This window comes from Stegostoma tigrinum, chromosome 26 (genome assembly GCF_030684315.1).
Source record: "Stegostoma tigrinum isolate sSteTig4 chromosome 26, sSteTig4.hap1, whole genome shotgun sequence".
Lineage (NCBI taxonomy): Eukaryota > Metazoa > Chordata > Chondrichthyes > Orectolobiformes > Stegostomatidae > Stegostoma > Stegostoma tigrinum.
In genome coordinates this window covers 35,269,188-35,293,192 of record NC_081379.1, presented here as the reverse complement: position 1 = coordinate 35,293,192, position 24,005 = coordinate 35,269,188, and the positions used below count along the sequence as shown (strand labels likewise).

The following is a 24,005-nucleotide window of genomic DNA, read 5'->3' as shown; positions in this document are numbered from 1 at the left end:
ACGGAGGACCTTAGAGGAGCATGATAAATTCAGTAATGGCAACTTCATCTCCACGCTTGCAGTGTCCACACCATGCAAGTGAAGTTATTGTCCACTTTGTGAATAACTGAGCATTACTCCTATCACTACATCAAGTGCTATTTTAATTTTTGGTGGTTGCAGACTGATGGGAAATACATTATATAGACTTATTCTTTTGTTTATATAATCTATGAAAATCACCTTTAATTGTAAAGAATATTTCAAAGTCATTGGAATGTGAGCTAACCATTTTTTTTTAAACAAACGTTGAATATCCAAATTTGGGAAGAAATACTTCGGTTTTCGAATCAAGCAATTGGAGAAAAGCAGTAGTGGCAAATTAGAGCTTAAACGACAGCCATGCAACTAATTTTATTCCTTGAAAATGAGAAGCAAACTGTTGTGCACAACCATGAAGAAAATTGACAAGATGCACAATAAGAAGAGGACATTTGTCAATCTAAAGAAAATAGCAGTTTATTCCAAAGTAATAGTAGGAGTCTGTGACAAATAAGGCAGATGAGTTGAGGGCACAAATTAAAACATGAAGGTATGATGTTTCACTATAGCAATGACATGGGAGACAATGATAGGATTGGCAGCTCAGTATTCCAGGGTTATCAGGTGTTCAGGCAAGACTAGGAAAGAGTTTTTTTTAAAGAAAAGGAGGGGGTGTGGAAGTTTTGATCAGGGAATCTTTCAACAGTAAGGAAGAATAACAGCTTAGAAAGCTGTAAAGCCACGTGGGTAGGACTTTTCCAAAAAGGAGCTGCCACATTGCTGGTGAATATTGTAGAATGCCCTAAATGTCCCAGAAAAATAGGAAGGCAGACATAAATAAATTTCAGGGAAGTGTAAAAGTAATAGGATAGTGATAGTAGGGAGCTTCAACTTCCTAACATTAACTCAGTAGTCATAGTTGGAAAGTATTAGAGGAAGAACAAGTGTTAAAATGCATTCAGATTGCATTCTGAGCCAGTATACAGAATGGCCTACATGGCAGAAAATGGTTGCGGACTTAATTAAGCTGGGCAAATTTTCAAGTACCAGTGAGGCAGAATTTGTCAGACTGTGATCGTGACAATGTTGAAGCTTAACAGAGTCATGGAAAAGGACCAGGATGACTATGAAACCCAAGTTCACACCTAGGGGGAAGACTGAATTTGTTTTTTAAAAATAAACAACATTACAACATGTATGATTTGAGCAGAGTGGATACTTTAAGATAAATATGTCTCAGAAAAGTACGATGCACTCAAGAAAGAATTATGGAGAGTACATGGCCAACATTGTGAAATAAAGACAAGGTGGGACGATCAAATCCTGTGAACACTAGATGTCAAAATGATATTTAGCATTGAATTACGAGAAAAAAGGTTTATGGCAGAGAGGTTTCAAAATAAAGTGTGAGAGGAGTATAGAATGTGCAAGTGGGAACTTCAGATTGGGAGAACGAAAAGGGGACATGAAAGGATACTGGCAGGTAAAAATCAAGGGGCGGGAGTTGGATTTGGATTAGAAACTTTTGATAGTGAAAGCGGCAAGTAACTGGTAATTTGAATACCTATTCTAAATAGCTTTAAGATTAAAGTTGTTAAAGTGGAGGTTGACTCCCCCCCCCCCCCCCCCCCCACCACCACCTCGCTGAGAATTAAAACCAAAACACCCAAAGAGGAGCACCTTAGCATATATGCTGCAAACGAAGTGTTAAAAATGGGAGCTGCTTTTCAACAACTTCTAGTGGTTAAATAGAATAAATCCCTGAAGCTCACTTTTTAAAATCATCGAGTAACAATTTATTTACCTAACTGTAATAGTGAACAAGTTAACTAAACTATTAACAAACTGAACAAATCCCTTCAAAATATTAACCGTTTCCAAAAACAGCAATATTCTAATGGCATGCTGTTCAAATACCTGGATAAAACAAAATAGAATTTAGTGTCTCAATTAAAGTCAGCTTAGGTGTTAGCATGTTTTGTGCCTTCTCCTGTGATTCTTTTCTGTTTTCAGGAATACTAAGTAGTTGTGTTGTTGTTACCGTTGTTATTTAGGTGGTGCTTTCTCTAAGACATCGAAAAGACTGAGAGTTAGTGATTCTGAGAGCTGAGGGCTTTTAGATCTGGCTGATGACAGCTAGCGCGCTCTCGGGTCTTTTTCCAATTGCCCCTTAGTTTTCTCCCCTTGATGGCATCAATATTTCTTCAAATAGGATTGGTCCTATGTTGTTAAAACCATCAGACTTAAATTTAATAGGTTCTTGATATCTAAGTACCTGGTTCAAATTGACCAAATTCAAAGCCTGTGTCATAGTAACAATTGTTGCTGGACCTGCAAACTGTACAGCCTTTTGATACAAATGTTTCAATTCAGGTGCCCTTTGTGTACTTGCAAACTTACAAGCTGCTACTCACCAATATCTATTTTAAATGTCTAAGCATAGAAAAAGCACCTGATCTTTCAAAAGGATCATACAATAACCCCCTGCCCACCAAGCATTTTACAAATAATAAATCCTAACTTTCCGCTTCCCAATCCGCCAGTACTCTACCCAACTTTGTAACAAAGGTGAATATAAATTTAAAAAGACAAAGTAGAAACAAATGCTATAATTTACAGATACAGGGCCAGGGAATGTGTGTACCTACATGATGTCGGAATTGTTTGAACCCATTGTAGTTCGGAGCAAATACATCTGTAGTGAGTCAGTGTCATGAAAACAAACTCTTTGGTTGCTCAAGGAACTGTGGTTCAGAGCTAATGAGCTGGAGAGCTGCAACGCAGCAGGGAGGGGGAGAATCACCTGGATGCTGTGTTTCAAATAGTAGTGATACTGTTTTCTAAATACTTCAAATTTGGCCAGTGGTCAGTGTTCGCTAGATGCAGGAGTCTTCTCATTGCACTAGAAAACTTGAATGTGTCACTCTGCTTTTTTAAGAAGGGTGAAAGAAGAAAACCAGGGACTTAGCCTACTGTCTGTGGTGGGGAAATATGTTGGAGTCTGTCATCAATGAATGCATGAAGTTTTCAGTTAATCAATCATCGTGGATTTATGACAAGTTATTACTGACACAATTCACTTCATTTTTTGAAGGGGCGTATAAGGTAGTGGACAGGAATTGTTCATGGGTGTTATTTGTGTGACTTTCAAGAAGGCAATTGATCAAGTCCCACATAAGTTCTCATTAACTAAGGTAGAAGCCCACAGATTGAGGGCAAATTTTTGACTTGGCTGGGAAATTGTCACCTGCCATGTAAACAAAGGTAGGGATAATGGATAGATACTCAAATTGACAAGACATAGCCAGTGTTGTACCACAAGGGCCAATGCTAAGGCTTCAGTTTTTCACCTTTGTTAATGACTTTGATAATGGCATGGAAAGCCATACATCCAAATTTGCTGATCAGACAGCTGATGTAAACAGCACAAAATTACAAAGGGATATTGATAGAATAAGTGACTGCAATTTGCCACAGTTTTGCCCAGCGTGTGAGGCTATGCATCTTTGATGGATGAAGGATAGTTCAGGGCACTTCCTAGACGGTATGAAATTAGTCAAAACCCAAGAGACCAAGTTCAGGTGCACAGTTTTTAAAATGGCACAAACAGGTGCAAAAAATCAACAAGAAAACGAATGGAATGCTGGCCTTTATACCAAGGGCACTAAAGCACAAGGATGTCCAGGTTATGCTGTAGTTATACAAAACCCTGGTTAGACCCACATGGAGTACTGAGCAGATTTAGGCATGTGCCATCAGAAGGATATATTGGCCTTGGAGGAAGTGCAACGTAGAGTTACGTGAATGATAACTTAACTTAACCTCTGAAGTCATGGTATGAGGAGAGATGATGGACATTAGGCCTGTTTTCTCTTGAATTTTGAAGGTTAACAGTGATCTAATCTAAGTCTTCAAGATCCTAACTGGAAAAGACAGATAAACCATTTCCACTGATGAGAGATTCTAGAACTGGGGCATACTAAGACCTAGGGCCAGACCATTCGAGAGAAATGTCAGAAACACTTCTACACAGTAGTAGATGTTTAGAAAACTTCCACAAATGACGATGGATGGTGGATTGGTTAATTTCAAATATGAGTGATTAACAAAAATTTAATCAAATATACTAAGGGATATAGGCCAAAGAAAGTATATGGAGTTAGGCCATAGTTCAGCCATGATGCAGTTGGCGGAAAGCCTCATGGAGTTGATTGACCTACTCCTGTTCCTGTCTTTCCTATGAAAAAGTAAAGGCCCATTAAGTAGCACAACGGTAATAGTCAGTTGAGCTAGCAGATGCAGGTCGGTTTCGAAAGAAATACTTTGGATTGGTGCTCACATGTAAGAGGGACGATATGGATATAGAAAGCTGAGAGAGCCTGTGATACAATTACAGATATTAGCACAGACAGAAAGGAGGTTCTGAATGGTCTAGCAGGCTTGAAAGTAGCTAAATCTCCAAAGCCAAATGCTATCCCCCTCTCTGATGGGTCTAGGCCCGAAACGTCAGCTTTTGTGCTCCTGAGGTGCTGCTTGGCCTGCTGTGTTCATCCAGCTCCACACTTTGTTATCTTGGATTGTATCCTTAGTTGAGTGAGGGAAGGGATGAAATAGCGGGGGCACTTAGAAAAACTTTGAATTCCTCTCTGGCCATAGATTAGGTGCCAGAGGATTAGAGGATAAGCAGTTACTCGAGGAAACAAGGGATAAACCAGGAAACTACAGGCCAGTCAAAGCTCCATGGTGGGCAAACTATTGGAAGTAATTCTGGGTAGAATTAATCTGCATTTAACTAGGCAGGGATTAATGAAGCATAGTCAGCATGGTTGTTAAGAGGAGATGATGTCTGACCAACTTGATTAAACTTTTCCGAGATGACCAGATATGTACATGTGGGCAATGCTTTTAGTGTAGTCTAGATGAACTTCAGCAAAGTCCTTGATAAGGTCCAGCATGGGAGTCTGACAGCCAAGTTAAGAGTCCATGAAATCCAATGAAATTTGACAAATTGGATCTACAATTTGTTGAGCGGCTGGCAACAGAGATGCTTGAGTTTTTTTCCTGACTGGATGGCTGCGTCCAGTGGGGTTCCACAGGAGTCCGTATTGGGACTCTTCGTGTTTGTGACTTAGAGAAGTGATGTAGATTTGAAAGTAGGAGGGATGATTGGTGAGTTCACATGATATAAAAATTGGTGGGAATAACCTTAAGTTACAAGAGGATAGAACCAGGATGGTCAGATGAGCTGATCAGTGGTAAATAGAATTCAACCTGGCCAAATGTGAGGTGGTGCACTTGGGCAAGACAAACAAAGCAAAGGTATATATGATGAACAGTAGGACCCTGGGAAGCACTGAGGATCAGAGACCTTGGTGTGCATATGTATTGCTCCATTAACATTTCAGGACAGGTGGATAAAGTGGTTAAAAGGGAATATGACATACTTGCCTTTATTAGCTGATGTATAGAGTTTTGACAACAAGGAAATTGAAATGGAACTGTGTAAAATTTTAGCGCACAGCGAGAGTATTGTGTGCAGTTTTGGAATCCAACTATAGAAGGGGTGTTACAGCACTGGAGAGGGTTGAGAGGAGATTTACCAAGATATTGCCTGGGCTGGAGAGTTTATTGTGAAGAGATTGCGCAGAACAGAGTTGCTCTCCTTAGAGCAGAGGAGATTGAGAGAGAACATGTTCGACATGTATAAAATTGAGAGTCACAGATGGAATAGACAGGAAGAATTTTTTTGCCTTGAGGGCATGGACTTATGGAGTTTAGGAGAGATATAAGGAAAAAATTCACCCGAAGGATTCTGGCAATGTTTTACATACTTGGTTACTTTTACAATAGTCATGGAAAAGGGTAGGTACATCAGGGTAAGGTTCATGATTGGGGGAAGAATAATTATAATTCTAATTCTGTTTGGCAAGAACTGGGGTGACATAAAATGGGAACAGATACTGTCAGGGAAGAGTGTTTTTGGAATGTAAACTGCATGTGCTCTGTTTGTCTCGAGCAGGCAGGGAAGATGTGATCAAGTGAGGGAGCCTTGGTTCTCGGAGGTCAAATGAGGAAGAAGGATGCTTATGTAAGGTTTAGGAAACAAGGAACTGAAAAGGCTCTAGAGATATACAAGCTATCCAGGAAGGAGCTGAAGAAAGGGCTTAGAGCTGTAAGGGGGCACGAGAAAACCTTGGCAGATAGGATCAAGGAAAACTCCAAGGCTTTTTACATGTATGTGAAGAATAAAAGAATGACCAGAGTAAGGGTAGGGGCGATCAAGGACTGTCAAGGGAATTTGTGCACGGAGCCTGAAGAGGTAGGAGAGGTCCCTAAAGAATACCTTCCTTCAGTATTCACAACTGAGAGGGAACTAGTAGCAGGGGAGGACAGTGTAAAACAGGCTGACAGACTAGAGGTGGCTGCTAGTAAGGAAGATGTACTCGGAATTTTGAGGAACTTTAGGATGGGCAAGTCCCCCGAGTCTGATGGGATTTACCCAGGATACTATGGGACGTGAGGGAAGAGATTGCAGGGCCTTGGGCAGTGATCTTTTCGTCCTCACTGTCCACAGGTATAGTGCCGGAAGATTGGAAAGAGGCAACCATCATTCCCTTGTTCAAGAAAGGGAATAGGGATAACCCTAGAAATTACAGACCAGTTGGTCTTACGTCAGTGGTGAGCAAATTATTGCAAAGGGCTCAAAGAGAGGATTTATGATCATTTGGAAAGGCACAGTTTGATTTCTGAGGGGCAGATCGTGCCTCTCAAACCTGATTGAATTCTGTTTGGAAACTCATCTCGCCAGTTTAGGAATGACTGCCGCCTCTATGGCTAAAATGGACCTATGGCACTGAAGCTATTTTGCTACATACTGCAACATATTAGTGCATATGTTGAAATGCGCAAAACTGAGTTCCATATTACCGTGTACCTGATCAAAATTTTTGCTCACTTTCATTGTTTGAAGTATTTTCAATTCACCATATTTGCTTTACCATGAATTAAAACCTGACCAACAGGCAAAGACGAGCTCATTAACACTCAACTCTGATTTAAATGTTACTCTTGAATTATGCTGCAGGTATGCATTTGCAATCCCTTCTCTTTTGCATTAAGTAAAATTACCCTAAGAGTTATAACTATTTTAGTTGCTACTTTATTACAGTATTGATCCAGTTAGTGCCAATATTGCAATATTTTGAATGATTTTAACATACGCAAGTATTCATGTTTGGAGTTTCAGGACTGGCTTTCTTTCTAGGACTTTGAGTTATGCTGATTCTGGTGGAATTGTCCATAAAATGTTACTTTCCAAAATTTATTTCCTCGAATAGTTCACAAGAAACCACTTCAGGAAGTCGAGATTGCTGCCATTACCCATGGTGCCTTGCAGGGGCTGGTCTACCTGCATTCTCATAATTTGATACACAGGTAAGCTGATACAATCAAAATTCATTTATCTTACTGTTGAATCATTAAGAAGATAGTTGAACTCTTTATCTCCATATCATGCAAGAGCAATATCAGAAATGAATTACTAGTTTAACTTGTTTTCAAGATTCCAAGACTAGTGTATTAAGGTCATTAACTAGTATATTAATGGCAATGTACTGTTTGGAAAGACTCCATTTTTAGCATGACATACTGTCAGATTACTTAATTTATTATATAGGATATAATGTTGGGTTTTTCTTAAATTTCTTTGCTTCATTAACTTCCACTTACATCCTCGAATCCTATTTGTATGGTTTATTTTGAATTCATCTCCATTGTCAGTAAGTGACCAGATTTTCCAGGGAGTGGCAAGCATATGCAGACTTGCTACCTTGCTCTTCACATAAAGAAAGAGCTCCGCATTTCTGACGGAAGATTTCAATCAAGGCTACTTCAGAAATGCAAGTTATATTTTTGTTCTGACAGGTTGATCTTTGCGCAGAATAGTAAAGAATGCAAACCATGCTGCTTTTTCATAGCAGCTGCTGTACTCTGTAATCTAAAGGCCTGATATCACAGGCGGCCACTTCAATAACTTCTGTCAAAGGCTAAGTATACAAAGTAGGCATGATGTTGGGTTCTGTTGGCAGTAAGGGACAGCTATCTGTCAGGTTGAGGTTTTTGTTGAAGCGGTCTGGAAAGGTTGTTGTTGAGGCCTTTTCTAATAAGTTGCAAGAGGGGACGGTAAGCTTAATAGTTACTTGGGAGTTAGGAAGTGTTAGTATATTTAATACCTATTGAATAACTATTTACTTCACTGCATTGAAACCCTCAATTATTTGAAATGGCTGCTTTTGGAGGGTTCCATTGCCCAGTGGAGCCTTCAATTTCTTAGGCATTTCATTCAGAATCTGTGACAGTGGGAATTCCATAAGAGTTGTTTATGGTGACCCTATCAATGTTGCAGGAAGGACAGTCTAGCGTTTGGATAATCTGGGCCACTGTTTTCAGTGCAGACTCTTAAATGGTGTTCCTTTTTGAGATTGTTCAGCACAGATGTGATTTTTCGCTTGTATTTTTGCATGTATTACAGTTAAATGAGTGCTATCTGTCTTGTAATAATGCAAGAACCTGTTTCTTGTCACATGACAACTGGAGACCGCATTCTTCAGATTAGATTCACCCTTCTTTAACAAATGTGAAAAGATAAGTATTTCCCCTTTTGAGAAATCACCTCAATTTGCACAAAAACGAATGAATTTCAGAAAATATTATTGATAGCACTATGGCTATTGCAATTCTGTCCCTTATTTAATCACAATTTTTATTGTATTTAGATTTGCTGCATAAATCAGACTTGTTCGTAAGTCATGCCAAGTGTAGAGCTGGAAGAACACAGGCCAAGCAGCATCAGAGGAGCAGGAAAGCTGACGTTTTGGGCCTAGACCTTTCTTCAGATTTCCTGAAGAAGGGTCTTGGCCCAAAACGTCAGCTTACCTGTTCCTCTGCTGCTTAGCCTGCTGTGTTCATCCAGCTCTACACCTTGTTATCTCAGATTCTTTAGCATCTGCAGTTCCTACTGTCTCTAGTTCATAAGACAAGCATGTTGGTTATGCTTCTGAAGATAATATTGTTGAAATGTACAGACTGGTTTGATTCCTGCACCTGTGCTGAATTAGTGCATCTAATTTCAAACCGTGAAGTGTTGCTTTAGCTGTTTCTATGCTGCAGAAACAGAGAAGATAAACGTTGTTCAGTGAGCCTGGAAATCATACACATTGAGATGTGGTTTGAAGTTGTGCTCAAACAGGAAGCAGCTGTAACATGCCTTGGATATAATGAATTGCTCTTTGGGTAAAATACCTGGTTTATTAGTATTGGAAATGTAAAAGGGTAGTTTTTGGGTCTTATAACAAGGAGTTTCAAAATTAAACTGCAGCAGTTCAAGAAGGTAGCTCAGTACCACATTTGAGGATCACGGGGACAGGCAGTAAAATGCTGGCCTAGCCCACAACTCCCACATCCCATGAGTAAATAAAAAAAGATGATTTGTCTTGTAAATTTTAAGAAATAAACATTTTGGCAAATCCTGCTTGTAATGCGTTGGAAGGCTTTTCACTTTACTAGTACAACACTGAAGTAAGCAGAATCTCTAGTCAAAGGAAACATAGCCTCTTACAGCCAAATGAAAAGAGATTGTGAAATGAAGTGGTGTAGAGTGTACGTTGTTTTCATGTTCTTGCGCTGTGATAATGAAGGGAATAAATTAATCTGATTTAGAATTATTGCTATGCATGCTTGGATATTTGTGCAGCAGTGGAGGTTATTGGTTGGAAACCAAACTAACCTTATTGCCTGACTATGGAAAGATCGAAGAGCAATCATTTTAGAGGCTGCCTTTAGTTCAGGATATGTGGGTGCAAGGAAATGTTTGAAGTAAATGACAAGCAACCAATCAACTTATTTGAGTGAGAAATGGTCAGTTTGATGTTGAACGAAGGAAGCTATTAGTGACAAACCTAAATTTGTATGAATGCTGCTTAGACAGTTTGTTTCAAACTAAGGCATGTTGTACTGAAGAAACTTTCACAGCATGGATAAGTCGCTTCAAGGATAGGTACCGATATTGAAAAAAATATTTTCAGACTTCAGGTCTAACTGGTATAGTGTGAAGAGTTGTTAGATTCTTAACCTGTGTTTCCTTTTCAGCAATCTAAAACCTCTTGCTTTAAAAGTTCGAGTTGCCCAAACAATGACTTGAGTTTACACATGATTCCCAAAACCATGCAATTTGTCTCTTTTGGATAAAGGCAGCGTAGTGACATATAATTTTGCACGTTTTTATTTGCTTATTTGTGTTTTTTTTGGCAGGAATTTAGAATTCAGCTAATTAAGTTTAAACTTTTTTTTTGTTTTCTTAAGCTTTGTCTAACATTGCAATGCTTATCACTCACTTCAGTAATGAATTAGGACAGTGAGCAGTTAGGTTTTAAGGAGCAACCAAAAGGAAGGAGAAGTTTGAGCCTTGCATAGACATGAGTCTTTGGAACTCTGCTTTCGCAGCATTTTCCAGGAATAGACTTACTGACAAGATGTGAGGTTGATTAGATTCTAGTTGAGCAAGGGGGCAAAAGGTTATTAGGGATAAAGTGAGAATACAGATTTTGAGGTTATAATCACATCACAGTTAAGGGGCTGAATAATGTGCTGCTCTTTCCTCAGTTATCAATGGAGGGACAAAAATCGCATCTGCATAATGCCAGAAATAGAGGAATGCTGAGCATGGGATTGTAAGGTTAATGGATTTTGAGCTATGGGATTTGTGCATTAAGAAGCATTTAAAATTGGTCCACTTTCTGGAGTGGGAGATAGTACAAGTCAATATGGGCACTGCAGCTTTGGATGAGTTACAGAATTGAATGAAACTGGATAATGGTCTTAGGTGTCTGTTATGCTGGTCATCAGGGGAACCTGTAATAATGTTTGTTTTTAAATCCCGTACTTTTCAGTAACATGAACATTGTTGAATGAAATCTTGTAGTATAATTATACATTCTGTACTCCTTTTCGAGGTCACCAGCATGACCAATGCCAGTTTTCAGCAAATTTGTTTCATTCCATACGATATCAAGAAATGACTTGCTGCAAAATCTCTGGGCCCGACAACATTCCAACAATAGTACTGAAGATTTGTGCTGCAGAGCTGGCTGCACCCCCAGCTAAGCTGTTTTGGTACAGCTACAACACCAGCATCTACCTGAAGATGATGTGAGAAATTGTCAACCATGTCTTAAGCGCACAAAGCAGGACAAATCCAATCTGTAGTTACCTCCTCGTCAGTTTACCTTTTGATCATCAGCTAAGTATTTGTACGGGTCAACAGCACTGCTACCAGGCAGCGCGCGCTTGATGATAATCAGATAATCTATGATTACTTTTGGGTTCTGCAGGGCCCACTTAGCTCCTGACCACATTACAGCCTTAGCACAAACATGGACAAACAAATTGAATTGCCTACACAAGGGGAGGGTGTCTATCTTATCAAAGAGTTCCAGCAAGCCAATTGCAGAAGTCTTTTAGGTTAGTGTCCTAGGCCCAACCATTTTCAGCTGCTTAATCATCGACCTCTATTATAAGTTCAGAAGTGAGGATACACACTATTTGTACTATTCTCAATTTGAGATACTGAAGCAGTCCATCTTCAAATGCATCAAGATCAGGATGACAGTTCAGCTCAAACAGGCAAAGTAACATTCTTGCAACAAGTGCAAGACAATGCAGAATGCCAATATGACAAGAGTTATCACTCCTTGACAATCAATAACCTCTATCTTTGATTCCGTCATTATCAACATCTTAGTTGGCATCAACGAGAAACAGAAGTGGCCCAGTCATATAAATACTAGAACACGTTCTTCAGTATTCACTCCCTTGACCACCGATACACAGTAGTGGTAGGTGTACAATCTACAAGATGTATGACATGAATTCGCAAGTCTAATTGGACAGCACCTTCCCAACTGATGATCACTACTCTCCGGAAGGACAAAGGCAGCTGGTAAAGGGAACGCCATCGCCTCCAGGTTTCCATCCAAACTGCTGCTACCTTGGAAAGATAGTGCCTTTGCTTCACAGTTAATGTATCTACAACCAAATGGACTGCAGTGGTCAAGGGGCAGCTCATCGACTTCTCAGGAGCACCACGGGATGTGCAATAAATGTCAGCCAGTGAAACCCGCATCACAGGAATCATCTGAAACAAAAACAAATTTCTGGAGAATCTGAGTGCGCCAAGCAGTATCTGTGGAGAGGAAGCAGAGTTAATGTTTTGAGTCCAGTGACCCATCAGAGATTTGTTTTTGTTTCAGATCTGTGACACCATTCCTTTTTTTAAACACTGAACTAAACATGAGCCTTCGTTATGTGCTGAAGCCTAAGGTGTGGACCTTAAAGCTAATGCCAGGATTTTCTGATTCTAACGTAGGTTGATGCAAACCTAAAAATTTAAACTTGGATCGAATTGGTGAAATATGTTTTACTTTTTGCAGAGACATAAAGGCAGGAAATATTTTACTAACCGAACCAGGACAAGTTAAACTGGCTGATTTTGGATCTGCCTCTATAGTGTGCCCTGCCAACTCATTTGTAGGGACGCCGTACTGGTAAGTTGAATACAAAAAGTACTCAATCCGTCTCTAAGACAAATATCAACAGTGCTTTAGTTCTTTGGCCCAGTCACAGCACACACCATTGTACTATAATTGCAAAACATCGCTACTAGTCTTCAATGGAGCCAATTATAAGTTAGACGCCCAGGCACTCATAAAGGCCAAAACCTGCAGTGCAGGCAGGCCCGAGATGAATCGCAAAATACTTTGAATTGATGGCTTTTTAATAAAGTAAGTGTAATGTATAGTGCAATTGTGATGTACTTTTCTGGCTGTTTTTACCACCTTTAACAACAAAAGTTAATCAGAGCAATTGAGATTAACTTACTGTGCTGGGAGTTTTTTGGTAACCTAGCTGTCTTAACTCAGGAATTTGTGAAATGATATGGTATTCCTTTAGTCAAGGTTTTGTTCTGAGGCTTTGTAATTTGTACCAGTTAATGTATTTGAATAATACAGAATTTTACTTCAAAACAGCTAATTGTATCTACTTAACAGGATGGCTCCAGAAGTGATCCTTGCGATGGACGAGGGACAATATGATGGAAAAGTAGATGTGTGGTCTCTTGGGATAACATCCATTGAACTTGGTTTGTATTTTACTGCAATAATTTGCAAATACTTTTCATGAAATGCCTATCAAATCATTTTCAATTTGTGTTGGCAGGCCTTGCTTTTTTAAAATGAGTGAAACATTTTCAACAATCTCTTTCAAATGTGAGAATCGAATAAGTAAATCAAATTGTTCGGCGTCCTTTGATAATGTTCCTAAATAATCGTATCTCTCCTCCCTGTTGTATATTCTGTGCTGCAAACTGTTTAATGGCTTCATCATCACATTTCTATGGGAATAAATTCTGTGTTTATTCTGAGCCACCTAGCATGTGTTTGTGAATTGCATCACGAAGGAGCAAATTGATGAATTGATACTTCTGAGTATTAATTGAATCATAGATTAATTGAAAAGCTGCTGATACTGTCAGTTAATATTCAAACATTACTAAATTCTCCCTGCTGGCGGCTTCTGATCAGAAGACTTGGTATTGCCAGAGCTGGCGCTACGTAGTTTTATCAACTCCAACATTCTGATGGTTCAGTTATTTTCTAATTATCTGTTTTTAAAAGAAGGAAAAAGCCTCAACTGCTCTTTCAAAGTAGTTCCTGGTCCAAAAGCCAAAAACTCATAATCTTGATCTAAGTGGGCATTACATTTCTTTGTCGTGGCTTTTCAACTGAGGAGCCTGGCCTTTTTATTTTTTCAATAAATCGAAATCCTTCATTTCAAAATCCACCATGGTTGAACCAATACTGAATGTTCTCTTTGCTTTAATGCCCTTTCTATAATAGGATACTCAGAACTGTTGCAGTTCTTTTAACTCTACCTTTGAAATGTCTTAGTCTGTTTCTAAAATACTGTTGTAGGGGAGTACACTGAGCACACAGACTTCATAGACTCAGTTTGGTTTGATTCCTGTTGCACATTTTTTTTTCTTGGCTTGGATGTAATAGCTACAGATTTTGGAAGAAATGTTACTTTCAGCCTCCAGTGACTGATAACTGTGGAGCTAGGATGTAAAGCCATCGACACCAGTCAGTACTGTTACCAATGCTGATTGGCCATTCCATACCAATGCCCTGGACTGGGATGTTTGTATCCTTTCTACTCATGTTCAATCTAACATTTGATAGACATGGCAGTCTCTATCCATTTGTTGGTGTTCCTCTATATTGTCAGCATAAAATGAAGTTTAGTATATCTATTACTGATGAGTTTCATATGGTGTACTTTGCCTGTTTGGTTGAACAGATCAATGAGAGACAGTTTCTGCCATCTGGTTTTCGAGCTTTACTGTAGGTCCATTTTCATTCGTGATTTCTGTTGTCATAGCCTTTTTTCACTCGATTCTGCACCTCTCAACTGTTGGAAGTAAAGCCATAAACTTAATATTGCAGCAAGTACATCTTGTGCAATGAGCCAAAGAGACCCAGTACTTCTGTGCCCAATCAAATTTCTCAAAACTAGGAGGCCTACTGTGCTGACTAAGTTGAATGGTTCTGCAATATCTTTGAAAACAAGATAGAGATACATCGCATTCTCTGTTTGTTTTTCCCCATACACCAGTGATAAATAAACATGTTTGTAGATCGACTCGTGGAGAAACAGCACAATGTTTCTGGTAATGCCCTGATAACTCAGTCCAAAGTTACACAAGTTTGCTGTGAAGATTACTTATGAGAAATGGACCAATTTAACAGGTAATCTCATGGAGGCCTGCTGTCAATTATGCTTGTGCAACAACCTTGAAAATCAGTGTTTTGGGCAAATTTCAACCCCATGATTTGTTACATGACCAGTTCAACCAATTTCCAGGTGGCTAGAGATTATTCATCCAAAATTAATCCCATAAAGTGAGAATGTCTTGTTCTATTGCTGTTATGCAATCTATGGGGAAAGTATGATGGAGTTGAGAAACAGCAGTGTCTTAGCTGGTAGACAGTGTGCCAGATGTATGTACAACCTTCGTTTTGATAGAAAAGCTTCAATGGAAGTGTCCTGACCTGGTACACACCAGAGTGTGGTTCGTTGTTGTAGCCAGTGTGTAGCTATGTGTTCACGATGCAAGTTATATCTGGCGAGCAAATTTTTGGCTGCTGCCAATGTCCTGACCTTGGATCTTTGTAGAATATGTGATAACATGGCTTATTCTGGGGTAAAAAACATCAGTTACACCCAGCTCATGGTAGGAGCAAAGCTTAAGTAACCTCTGTCCTTGTTTTTTTATCTTTCTGTGCTGTCTGAGTTAGGGGGCCATAATCTCCTAGTCCACACCCACTTCTGGGTTTCCAATTAGGTCAAAGTCTTTGTCTTGAATTCTGCAAATGCTATCAAGATCCTTTGTAGAACTGGTGTTTTGTGCTGTACGTCAGAGCACAGTATTGCAGTATAGATAGTAATTGTTATCTTCTACTCCTGTTCAAGTTTAAATGCGATAGAGGAAATGCATTCTGAACTTTTTTACATATGTCCTTTAAATTTAGCCCCTACAAGATGAATGGTATTTTTTTTCTTGTTCACTGAGTACCATCTCTTATGGGAGAGCAGTGTCAAAGCTCAATCCTTAAGGACCGTGTCAGTCATTAAGAACCATGTCAGTCATTGCTGTCCTATGAGCTTTACAGACCAGCTTGATGCCCTGTTACTGCACATGTTCCAGCTTGCCCTTTGAAGAGCTGGAATCTTTTTTTTCTTTGCTAGATAAGTCCCAGTTCAAATTGAAACCAGTATTCTGGCGTGCCAGCACCTGATGAATTTGGGCTGTCAACTTGAGATAGATTGTAGCTGATCAATGGACTGTGAAGTCAATTTGAGACAGCCCAGAGCACACGTTTCCAAAGCCAATCAAGTTGGACTTATTGTTTGTTCCTGTTGTCAATTAGATTGCGTTAATTCTCTGCAGCAAAACAACCAGAATGTCCATTTTGAGGTGCAGACCTTCAGCATCTTAATTACAGTATTATAATACCCCAATGTACCTTCCCTTGTGCATTGCATTGCTACCAACTTGGCTGCAGGAGTGTCTGGAAAGATGAACTGTTAAGACATTAGTCGTTTATGGTCCACTTGATTTTTGTTTTAGCCTGGGCTTTCTCCCGTAGCTTTAAAGTCGTACCTACAAGGCAGTAGGCGAGTTGTCTATGGTTTGCAGCTTGATTCTTGATCACTTGGGTGTTTCCACATACTGGCTCGCCCCTGCATGTCTGAGCCAAAGGACCTCAGAATTTCTCTGAAGCTTAGCCTGGAGCTATAAAGAATCCAGTTATGTGCCACCCTAAAGGATGTGTAGCAAAAGACATACCAATTGACAGGGAGAGACTTGTACATTTGTCTGACTGTTTGTTTGTTTTGTTTTAAGTATTGCTCCTAACCAGGCACTAGTCTTTTGCCGCATGGCAAATTTTTTGGGTGATTTTGCCTGTTTGTAATACAGCTGAGGTGTGGATGTCATGTTTAGAGAGTATAGTGCAATTTGGTATTTTGTGCAAGTCTTCTCTGGATTACTCAGATTCTATGAATTTTACTTGGACAATAGTGTTGCTTAAATTCAGCGGAGATTTCTGAAAGGAAACCTAAGTAGAATGTTTTGGCAACAGTACGTTTGTGTGAGAATTAGGTGAAAGAAAAGAACGTGGCCACCTGACAGGGTTGTTAGGCTGTATCCTTTCTAATTATTAAAAAGTAAGGGTCCTAAATGGTAACAGTATCAAACAAGATTTGACAGCAAATGACATTGGTCAATCTGTCCTAATATTTAAAGAGTTATGTTTAAGGGAGAGGAGGCAGTGACGAGGTCACGGATGAATTTTGCAGCAGCAGATGATTTGAGGTGGGCTGTGTTGTGAAAGTAGAAGGGCGTTGTTTTGGAAATGTATGTGGTTGGATACTCAACACCATTGCAAATATGTCAAGAAGGTTGCATGTTATCTGGTTTAACCTCTGACTTATAAGTGAGTTGAATGGTTTTTAATTGCTCAGAATTGGGTATGTTGCCTTTTGTCTTCTCTGTATTTCATTTAAAGTAGTTTCTGCTTATTCAGTATGGAGTATCTTGCAAGCAATCAGACTAGTTCGAGATAGAGAGGTTGCAAGAAGTGGTAAGGGTGGAAGTTTTCCATGAGAAATTAGCAGGGGCCAGTTACCTGGAACCACTGCAGTTTTGTGTCGAAATGGCCAGTAGTTAAAATCTGACTTCATCCATGTGGTAGGTGATCTACTTTTTGGTGCATGTAAGAGGGAAAAAAACTTTCTTTCCCTGCTCCTTGAATGCTACCTGACCTGTGCTTTTGCAGTTCCACATCATTGACTCTAACTTGCAGCATCTGCAATCCTTACTGTCTTTTATCTGCCTACTGTGGGTAAGGAAAGTAGTATTTGTTTCATGAAATGACAACTGAAAGCACTTCATTGGACAGATGTTGCCAACTTTTTACCCAAATATTTCAGTGGAATTGTCCTCTATCTCCTTTTGCCAGTGTGCCTCAACCTCTCATTTGCCTTCAGCAATTCCTCAAGCTGTTACTTTTGATAAAATGAAATTGAACTCAGATTTGGGACATAATGTCTTTTTAAAATCTGTTTTAAATTTTGAAAAGTGCATTTTGCCAATTCCTCTTTCCTTTCAGTAGCTAAGTTGCACAATGCATTGAAATAAAATTTAGCAGTGTTTACAAAACAGAGTTAGTGGCTTAATTTGATACCAATGTTTTAAAATTAGTACATGCCTTTTTCCCTTGTATGTTCATTATTGAACAGATCTTTACTGGGTTGAACAGGTGATCTTAGAATAGGATTACTCTCTATGACAACAGTTCTTAGCCATATGGGTTTATGACTGGCTGCTGTAGATAGGGAGCAACTTCTGAACATGTTCTTACAAGTGTCTTTTTCTTAGCTGAACGCAAGCCACCTTTGTTCAACATGAACGCAATGAGTGCCTTATATCACATTGCCCAGAACGAATCTCCAACACTTCAATCAAATGAGTGGTAAGTTTTTGATTTTGGATGGAATTAGCAAGTTGCCTGTTTTTCATAAAACCAGCAATTAATGTGACACTTAAATAATAAATGTTTAAAATTGATATTTAGATTGAATTTCACGACTTTTAAAGTAAGCTGTCTGATGAACTCCGATCTTCTCTATGACAGTGTCTGCTACAAAAACATTTTCGTTTGTCTCTAATTATCACTTCAGATTTTTAGAATTTTAAACTTAATTGGCGTCTTACATGATGAAGAAATTAAAAACGATAGTTATTTTGTGATTTTTGAATTGACATCAGTATAAATCTGTGCTGTTGAATGAATGCCAGAAAACAATAGTCTATTTAAAGATTTCAAAAAAATTGCAGAAAATGCCTGTTAATGCTTCTATCTTTGGATTTTTATTTGTTAGGTCTCAATATTTTAGAAATTTTGTGGATTACTGCCTGCAGAAGATTCCACAAGATCGACCAACATCATTAGAGCTTTTGCGGGTAAGAACTTAAATACTTCCTACCATTCTCATCAAATTTTTAATTCTCAATTTTTTTCGTTTCAATTAGTCCAATTAAAAAATGTATCAAATTAATTTTGGCTTAAAGAATTTAAAGTTCAATTGTACACTGCTTGTGGATGATTTACCAGTTAGGGTACATGGGCCATGTCAGTATTCAGTCAAACTTTTTAAATATTGACTTTGGTATTTCTATATTAAATTGTTTAACAATTTAATTGAGTCCGTCAGGATAGTTTCACTGTTTAGGACCTGTGTAATCAAAGTTAGGTTCTTCCTTTTTGACCTATGAATTATGTGGACCAGTATACAATGTAGTGAGTGATTACTACTTTTTGCGCATTTATATTTTAAATACAATGCAATAATGTTTGCTTTCCAAGATAAACTAAGCTTAGCAGCAGTTATTGCTGTTTAATCAACTGGATTAATTAAAGGCTTATAAGTCTAAGGCAAAATATGTGGGGAATACTGTAGATGCCCTTTGGATTCAGAATTTAACATGTTAAGAATTTGTAGCGGATTATTTGAAAAATTGAAAACACCCCTTTTTTAAGTATTTGAGCTAAATTAGATTGTTTCTTTTCTATCAAAAGTAATTGTCTAGTAATAAATTATGCATTTTTCTTTATGTATAAAAAATGGAAAGTACATGGCACTACTGTCAAAAAATTGGATTTTCAGTGCTTTTTATATCCCAGTACATTTCTTAGATTTATGGTGCACTTTGGCTGACGCCATATCTTTTTTGAAATTCGTGTAATCTGTCCATACTTTAATAGCATTAAAGGCTAAAGTATTCTATTCTTGGCTGCTGTATCACCCATTCATTTCTTGTAATACTTAATGAGATCATGGTACAGTTTGACTTGATCAACCTTCTGTGTCAATTTATGATCAATTTTTAAACTAGCTATCTCCCAATGTTTAACCTTAAATGTTGTCTTTTTAATAGTTTACAAGTACTTGACCTTATTTTAGCACCAGGAAAGCAGAATGGAAAAGTTCTTTCTAATAAGATGCAATGCATTTGTACTTGTGCTTAGGTACTTTCAGTCTTGGGAAATTTAGTTTCAAAATAAACTGCAATGACGGTTCCTTGTGACCTGCTGAACAAAGATTATATATTGAGGTGTAACCACGTGAACAGATCAGTGCTGAGTAACCTCTCATTCTGAACCATGCAGTTTGTTTCATTTATTGTATTTTTATAAAATAGTAGAAATGATTCAAGTCCCTTTTACACTATCTAAGATAAACATCTAAATTTTTCAACTTTTAAAATAGCTAATTTTACGTTTTCTCCTCTTTTGCATAATGGTGGCATGCTGTGAATGTTAATGGAAGGAAGGTTTCAGATCATTTGATGTGATTAGTTTTAAAGACTAGATCAGCTTATCCATTTGTGAGGGATATCTTTTTATACGAAAATTAGATTATCACTATTTAATTAAACTGGTTCCTCAAAGGTCAGCGAACAGATTTTAAACTATCCTCACTTTGACGACTATTCAAAGTCTGAGTTAATGTAGAAACACAAATGTTGCTTGGAAGGAGACCAGTCAGTCCAATACATCTGTCTGCTGAAAAGAGCTTTCTCATTAATTCCACTTTCCAGCCCTCGGTCAGTAGCCCTGTAAGGTTTAGCAGTCTCAGATCCTTTATTTCAATACCTTGAGGGTTTCTATCCCCAATGCCCTTCTCAGACAGTGAACTTCATAATGTTTTGGGAGAAAATTCTCCCTAACAGCTCTCTAATCCTTGTGTCATTTTAAAATTTGTATGCACTGATTATAGACATCCTGATATCCACTTTTCTCAACCCATATAATTTTCCACAGCTTAATCGAATCCTGCCCCCTCTGAGAATCCCAGGTTTCCTCTTATCTAAAATTCTCCACTCCTGGCACCATTCTTGTGAACTTTCTCTCAGTTCCAGTAAGATATATTTTTCTTGTAAAGGGGTGACCAGGATTATGCACAATACTGTAGCTGTTGTTGAGCTCATATTTTTCCAACCCTTACCCCCCCACTACTTGTACAGGCAATCTCCCAATTACAAATGGATTCTGTTCTTGAGTGAGTTGGCGCGTCAATTTGTGCATAAGTCAGAAGACAGGACAAGATAAAATAGCTATTTATAAGTATAAGGAGATGTTTGCAAGTCAGATCTTTAATTTTATTAAATCCTGTATGGGAGCGTGTTCATAAGTTAGACCTGACAAATCAAGTACTGCTTGTATTCTGCACTTAAGATAATAAAAGTGAGCATGGTGTAAGTTGGTGGCAAGATGGCTGAGCGGTTAGCACTGCTGCCTCAGTGTCAGACCCAGGCTCGATTCTAGTCTCGCGCAATCATCTGTGTGGAGTTTGTACGTTGTCCCCGTTTCGACATTACAGCCCATATTATCTGTGAGTGCTCAAGGAAGGGAGTGAGAGGATTTTTACCGGGAATGGTGATTGAGTTCCAAGTCATAATGGTGTGTGACTTGAAGGGGAGCTGATGGCAGTTTTGCAAGCATCTGGTCCTCGCGTCCTCTAAGTGTGTGATGATTATATAGCTTTAAGAATGTATTTTGTCCTAGTTTTACTTTTAATGAACAGAGATCCAGACAGGTGTAGTCTGTTCCCAGCCAATAAAGTAAACAGCTACTGAGGCCTTTTTTTTAAAAGAACGTTGTAAACAATGGAAGCAGCATTGAGTTCCCACAAAACAAGAATTTTAGTTTAACTTTTAGTAGCTGTTGGGGTTTGGAAGCTGCTATACATTTCTCTATTACAGCAACTCTCTGCTGGGGTGTGGTCTCTGCGTCCTCTTGATGTTCTTTCCTCCTGGACTGGAGTATTGCAAGTGAGACCATCTATTTTACTGAATTTCTCTTTGCCAATGGCATGTTTCTGGGCTTATTACTATGATGGAATAGTTGCTGTTTCCTAGTTAAATAAACCATTATTGTGTTAACTCTTCCAATAGAGCTGAGTTGTTGAAATACGAAAGGAATTAGAATAAAGCAGAAGAATGAAGTGTGATTTGCTTCAAGCCTGATTGCTTGATCAGGTGAATTGCATCCGAAACACATGTCTTACACTTGCCTTTAAAAATAAGAAAAATTTGTGGGTTAAGCATTTTAGTATATTTTTAGGGGGCTTGGTCCTGTCAATAACAGATGGTACAGATTGAGTGAGTTTGAAAAGTGGTGTCAAAAGAACCTTGGGGTTTGTTGCTGCAGACAAAATTGTGCCATTGTAAATTGTTGGAGAGAGTACATGTTGAAAGTGATGAATGTGTGTCATTCAAGTTTGCTGCCTCCACCTGCATGATGTCAAGTTGCTTCTGTTGTACTAATCTAGGCAAGTGGAATGTATTCCACCACATTCCTGACTTTAGCTTTGGGGTATCAAATGAATTACTTAATGCAAAACCTCCAGCTTCTGATCACAGTTGTTAAACACAGAATTTGCATGGCTGGTCCAATTTAGTTTCTGCTAAGTTGCCTCCCCAGCAAATAATAGAAAATTGGAGCATAGGTAGAGCACGCAGCTGGAGTAATACAGCAAGTCAGGTAGCATCTGGAGCAGGAGAGTCATGTTTCCGGCCTAGACTCCCCTTCAGGATTGGGGAGGGGGAAGGGAGCTCTGAATATGTCGAGGAAAGGGGATGGGGCTGGGGGAAGGTAGGTGGGCTGGCGATAGGTTGGTGCAGGTAGTGGGCAATGGGGATTGGTCGGTGGGGAAGGAGACAGGGGATGAGAGGGATGGTTGGTTGTGGGATGAGGCCGAGGGTGGGGACGTTTTGAATTCTGGTGAATTCTATGTGGTGGTATTCCTCCAGTTTGCATGTGACATCATTGTGGCACTGAAGGACGCCCAGGTTGGACATGCTACCCAGGGAGTTAAAATGTTTAGCAACCCAGAAGGTGGTGTTGGGCATAGTATACGGTCCTCAGATGCTCAGCAAATCTATCCCCTAGTCTCCGTCTGGTCTCTCCAATATAGAGTAGGGCACGTTGGGAGCAACGGGCACGATAGACCAAGTTGGAGGATGTACAGGTGAACCCCTGTCAGATATGAAAAGTTTGTCTTGGGCCTCAGGTGGAATTGAGAGGGTATGTGACAACACGTCTCACCTGTCCTCGTGCAAGAATGATATTCCGTACTACGGTTCATCCACCTCCGCTCCAGAGATGGAGCATTCCACTCACGGAGATCCCAGATGTCACACTAGTTCAAGGACCGCAACTTGCCCCCTCCATTGATTGAAAATGCCCTCAACTGTATCTCTGGCATTTCACACACTAATGCCCTCAAATCCACCCTCCCCAAAAGAAAAGTAACGACCGTGTCCCCCGGTCCACACGTAGCACCCCACCAACCAGCGCACCATCATCTGCCATTTCCGCCACCTACAATCCGACTACGAGATATTTCCCTCCCACCTCTATTTGCCTTCATCGGGACCGGTCTCTCTGTGACTCCCTCGTCCACTCCACATTCCCCACCAACACCACCATACTGGGCATCTTTCCCTGCAACAGCAGGCGGTGCTACACATGTCCCTACACCTCCCCCATCAATTCCATCTGATGCCCAAGACAAACTTCCTGTATCCGACAGGGGTTCACCTGTACATCCTCCAATCTGGTCTCCTGTATCCGCTACTCCTGGTGTAGCCGCCTCTGAACTGGTGAGACCGAACGTAGTGTTGGTGACAGATTTGCGGAGCACCTGCGCTCCCTGTGCAATATTCTTCTTCATCTTCCGGTCGCTAAGCATTTCAGCGCGCTGTCTTTCCGCACTCCCTGGATGACATCAATCCTGGGCCGCCTCCAGTGCCATCACGATGCCATATGCAAACTGGAGGAACAAGATCTCATATTCCGCTCAGGAGTCTACAACCTGATGGCCTAAACATAGAATTCACCAGTTTCAAAATCTCCCCACCTCTGGCCTCATCCTATTTTCCCCCTCATGCCCATTTCCTTGATCCAACACACTGCTTGTCCATCTCCTTCCCCACCCATCCATCCCTCCCTGCATTCACCTATTGCCATCCCACCTTCCATTCTCCAGCCTCACCCCTCTCTGCTCTATTTATTTCCAAGCTCTCTTTCCCCCTCCCCAGTCTTGATTAAGGGTCAAGGCCTGAAACGTCAACTCTCTAGTTCCTCTGAAGCTATCTGACCTGCTGTTTTCCTCCAGCTGCACACTGTATCAACTCTGACTCCAACTTCTGCAGTTCTTGCTATCTTGCAGCATTCGTAGACTCTGGTCCCTCCAGCTTTCTTCACTGTTCAGTGTACTCATGCCCCAACTCCACTTGCCTT

General features: G+C 39.7%; 1 protein-coding gene across 5 annotated transcripts in view; it reads left to right on the top strand.

The window, feature by feature from the left end:
* taok3a (TAO kinase 3a) overlaps positions 1–24,005 on the top strand; it is a 116,287-nt gene that overhangs the window by 50,025 nt on the left and 42,257 nt on the right. For all 5 annotated transcript variants that reach the window (XM_048556142.2, XM_048556143.2, XM_048556140.2 and 2 more), the window contains exons 7-11: positions 7,359–7,455; positions 12,507–12,620; positions 13,125–13,216; positions 18,077–18,170; positions 18,580–18,661. In XM_048556142.2, the coding sequence (XP_048412099.1) occupies positions 7,359–7,455; positions 12,507–12,620; positions 13,125–13,216; positions 18,077–18,170; positions 18,580–18,661 (479 nt within the window). The remainder of the gene's footprint in view (positions 1–7,358; positions 7,456–12,506; positions 12,621–13,124; positions 13,217–18,076; positions 18,171–18,579; positions 18,662–24,005) is intronic.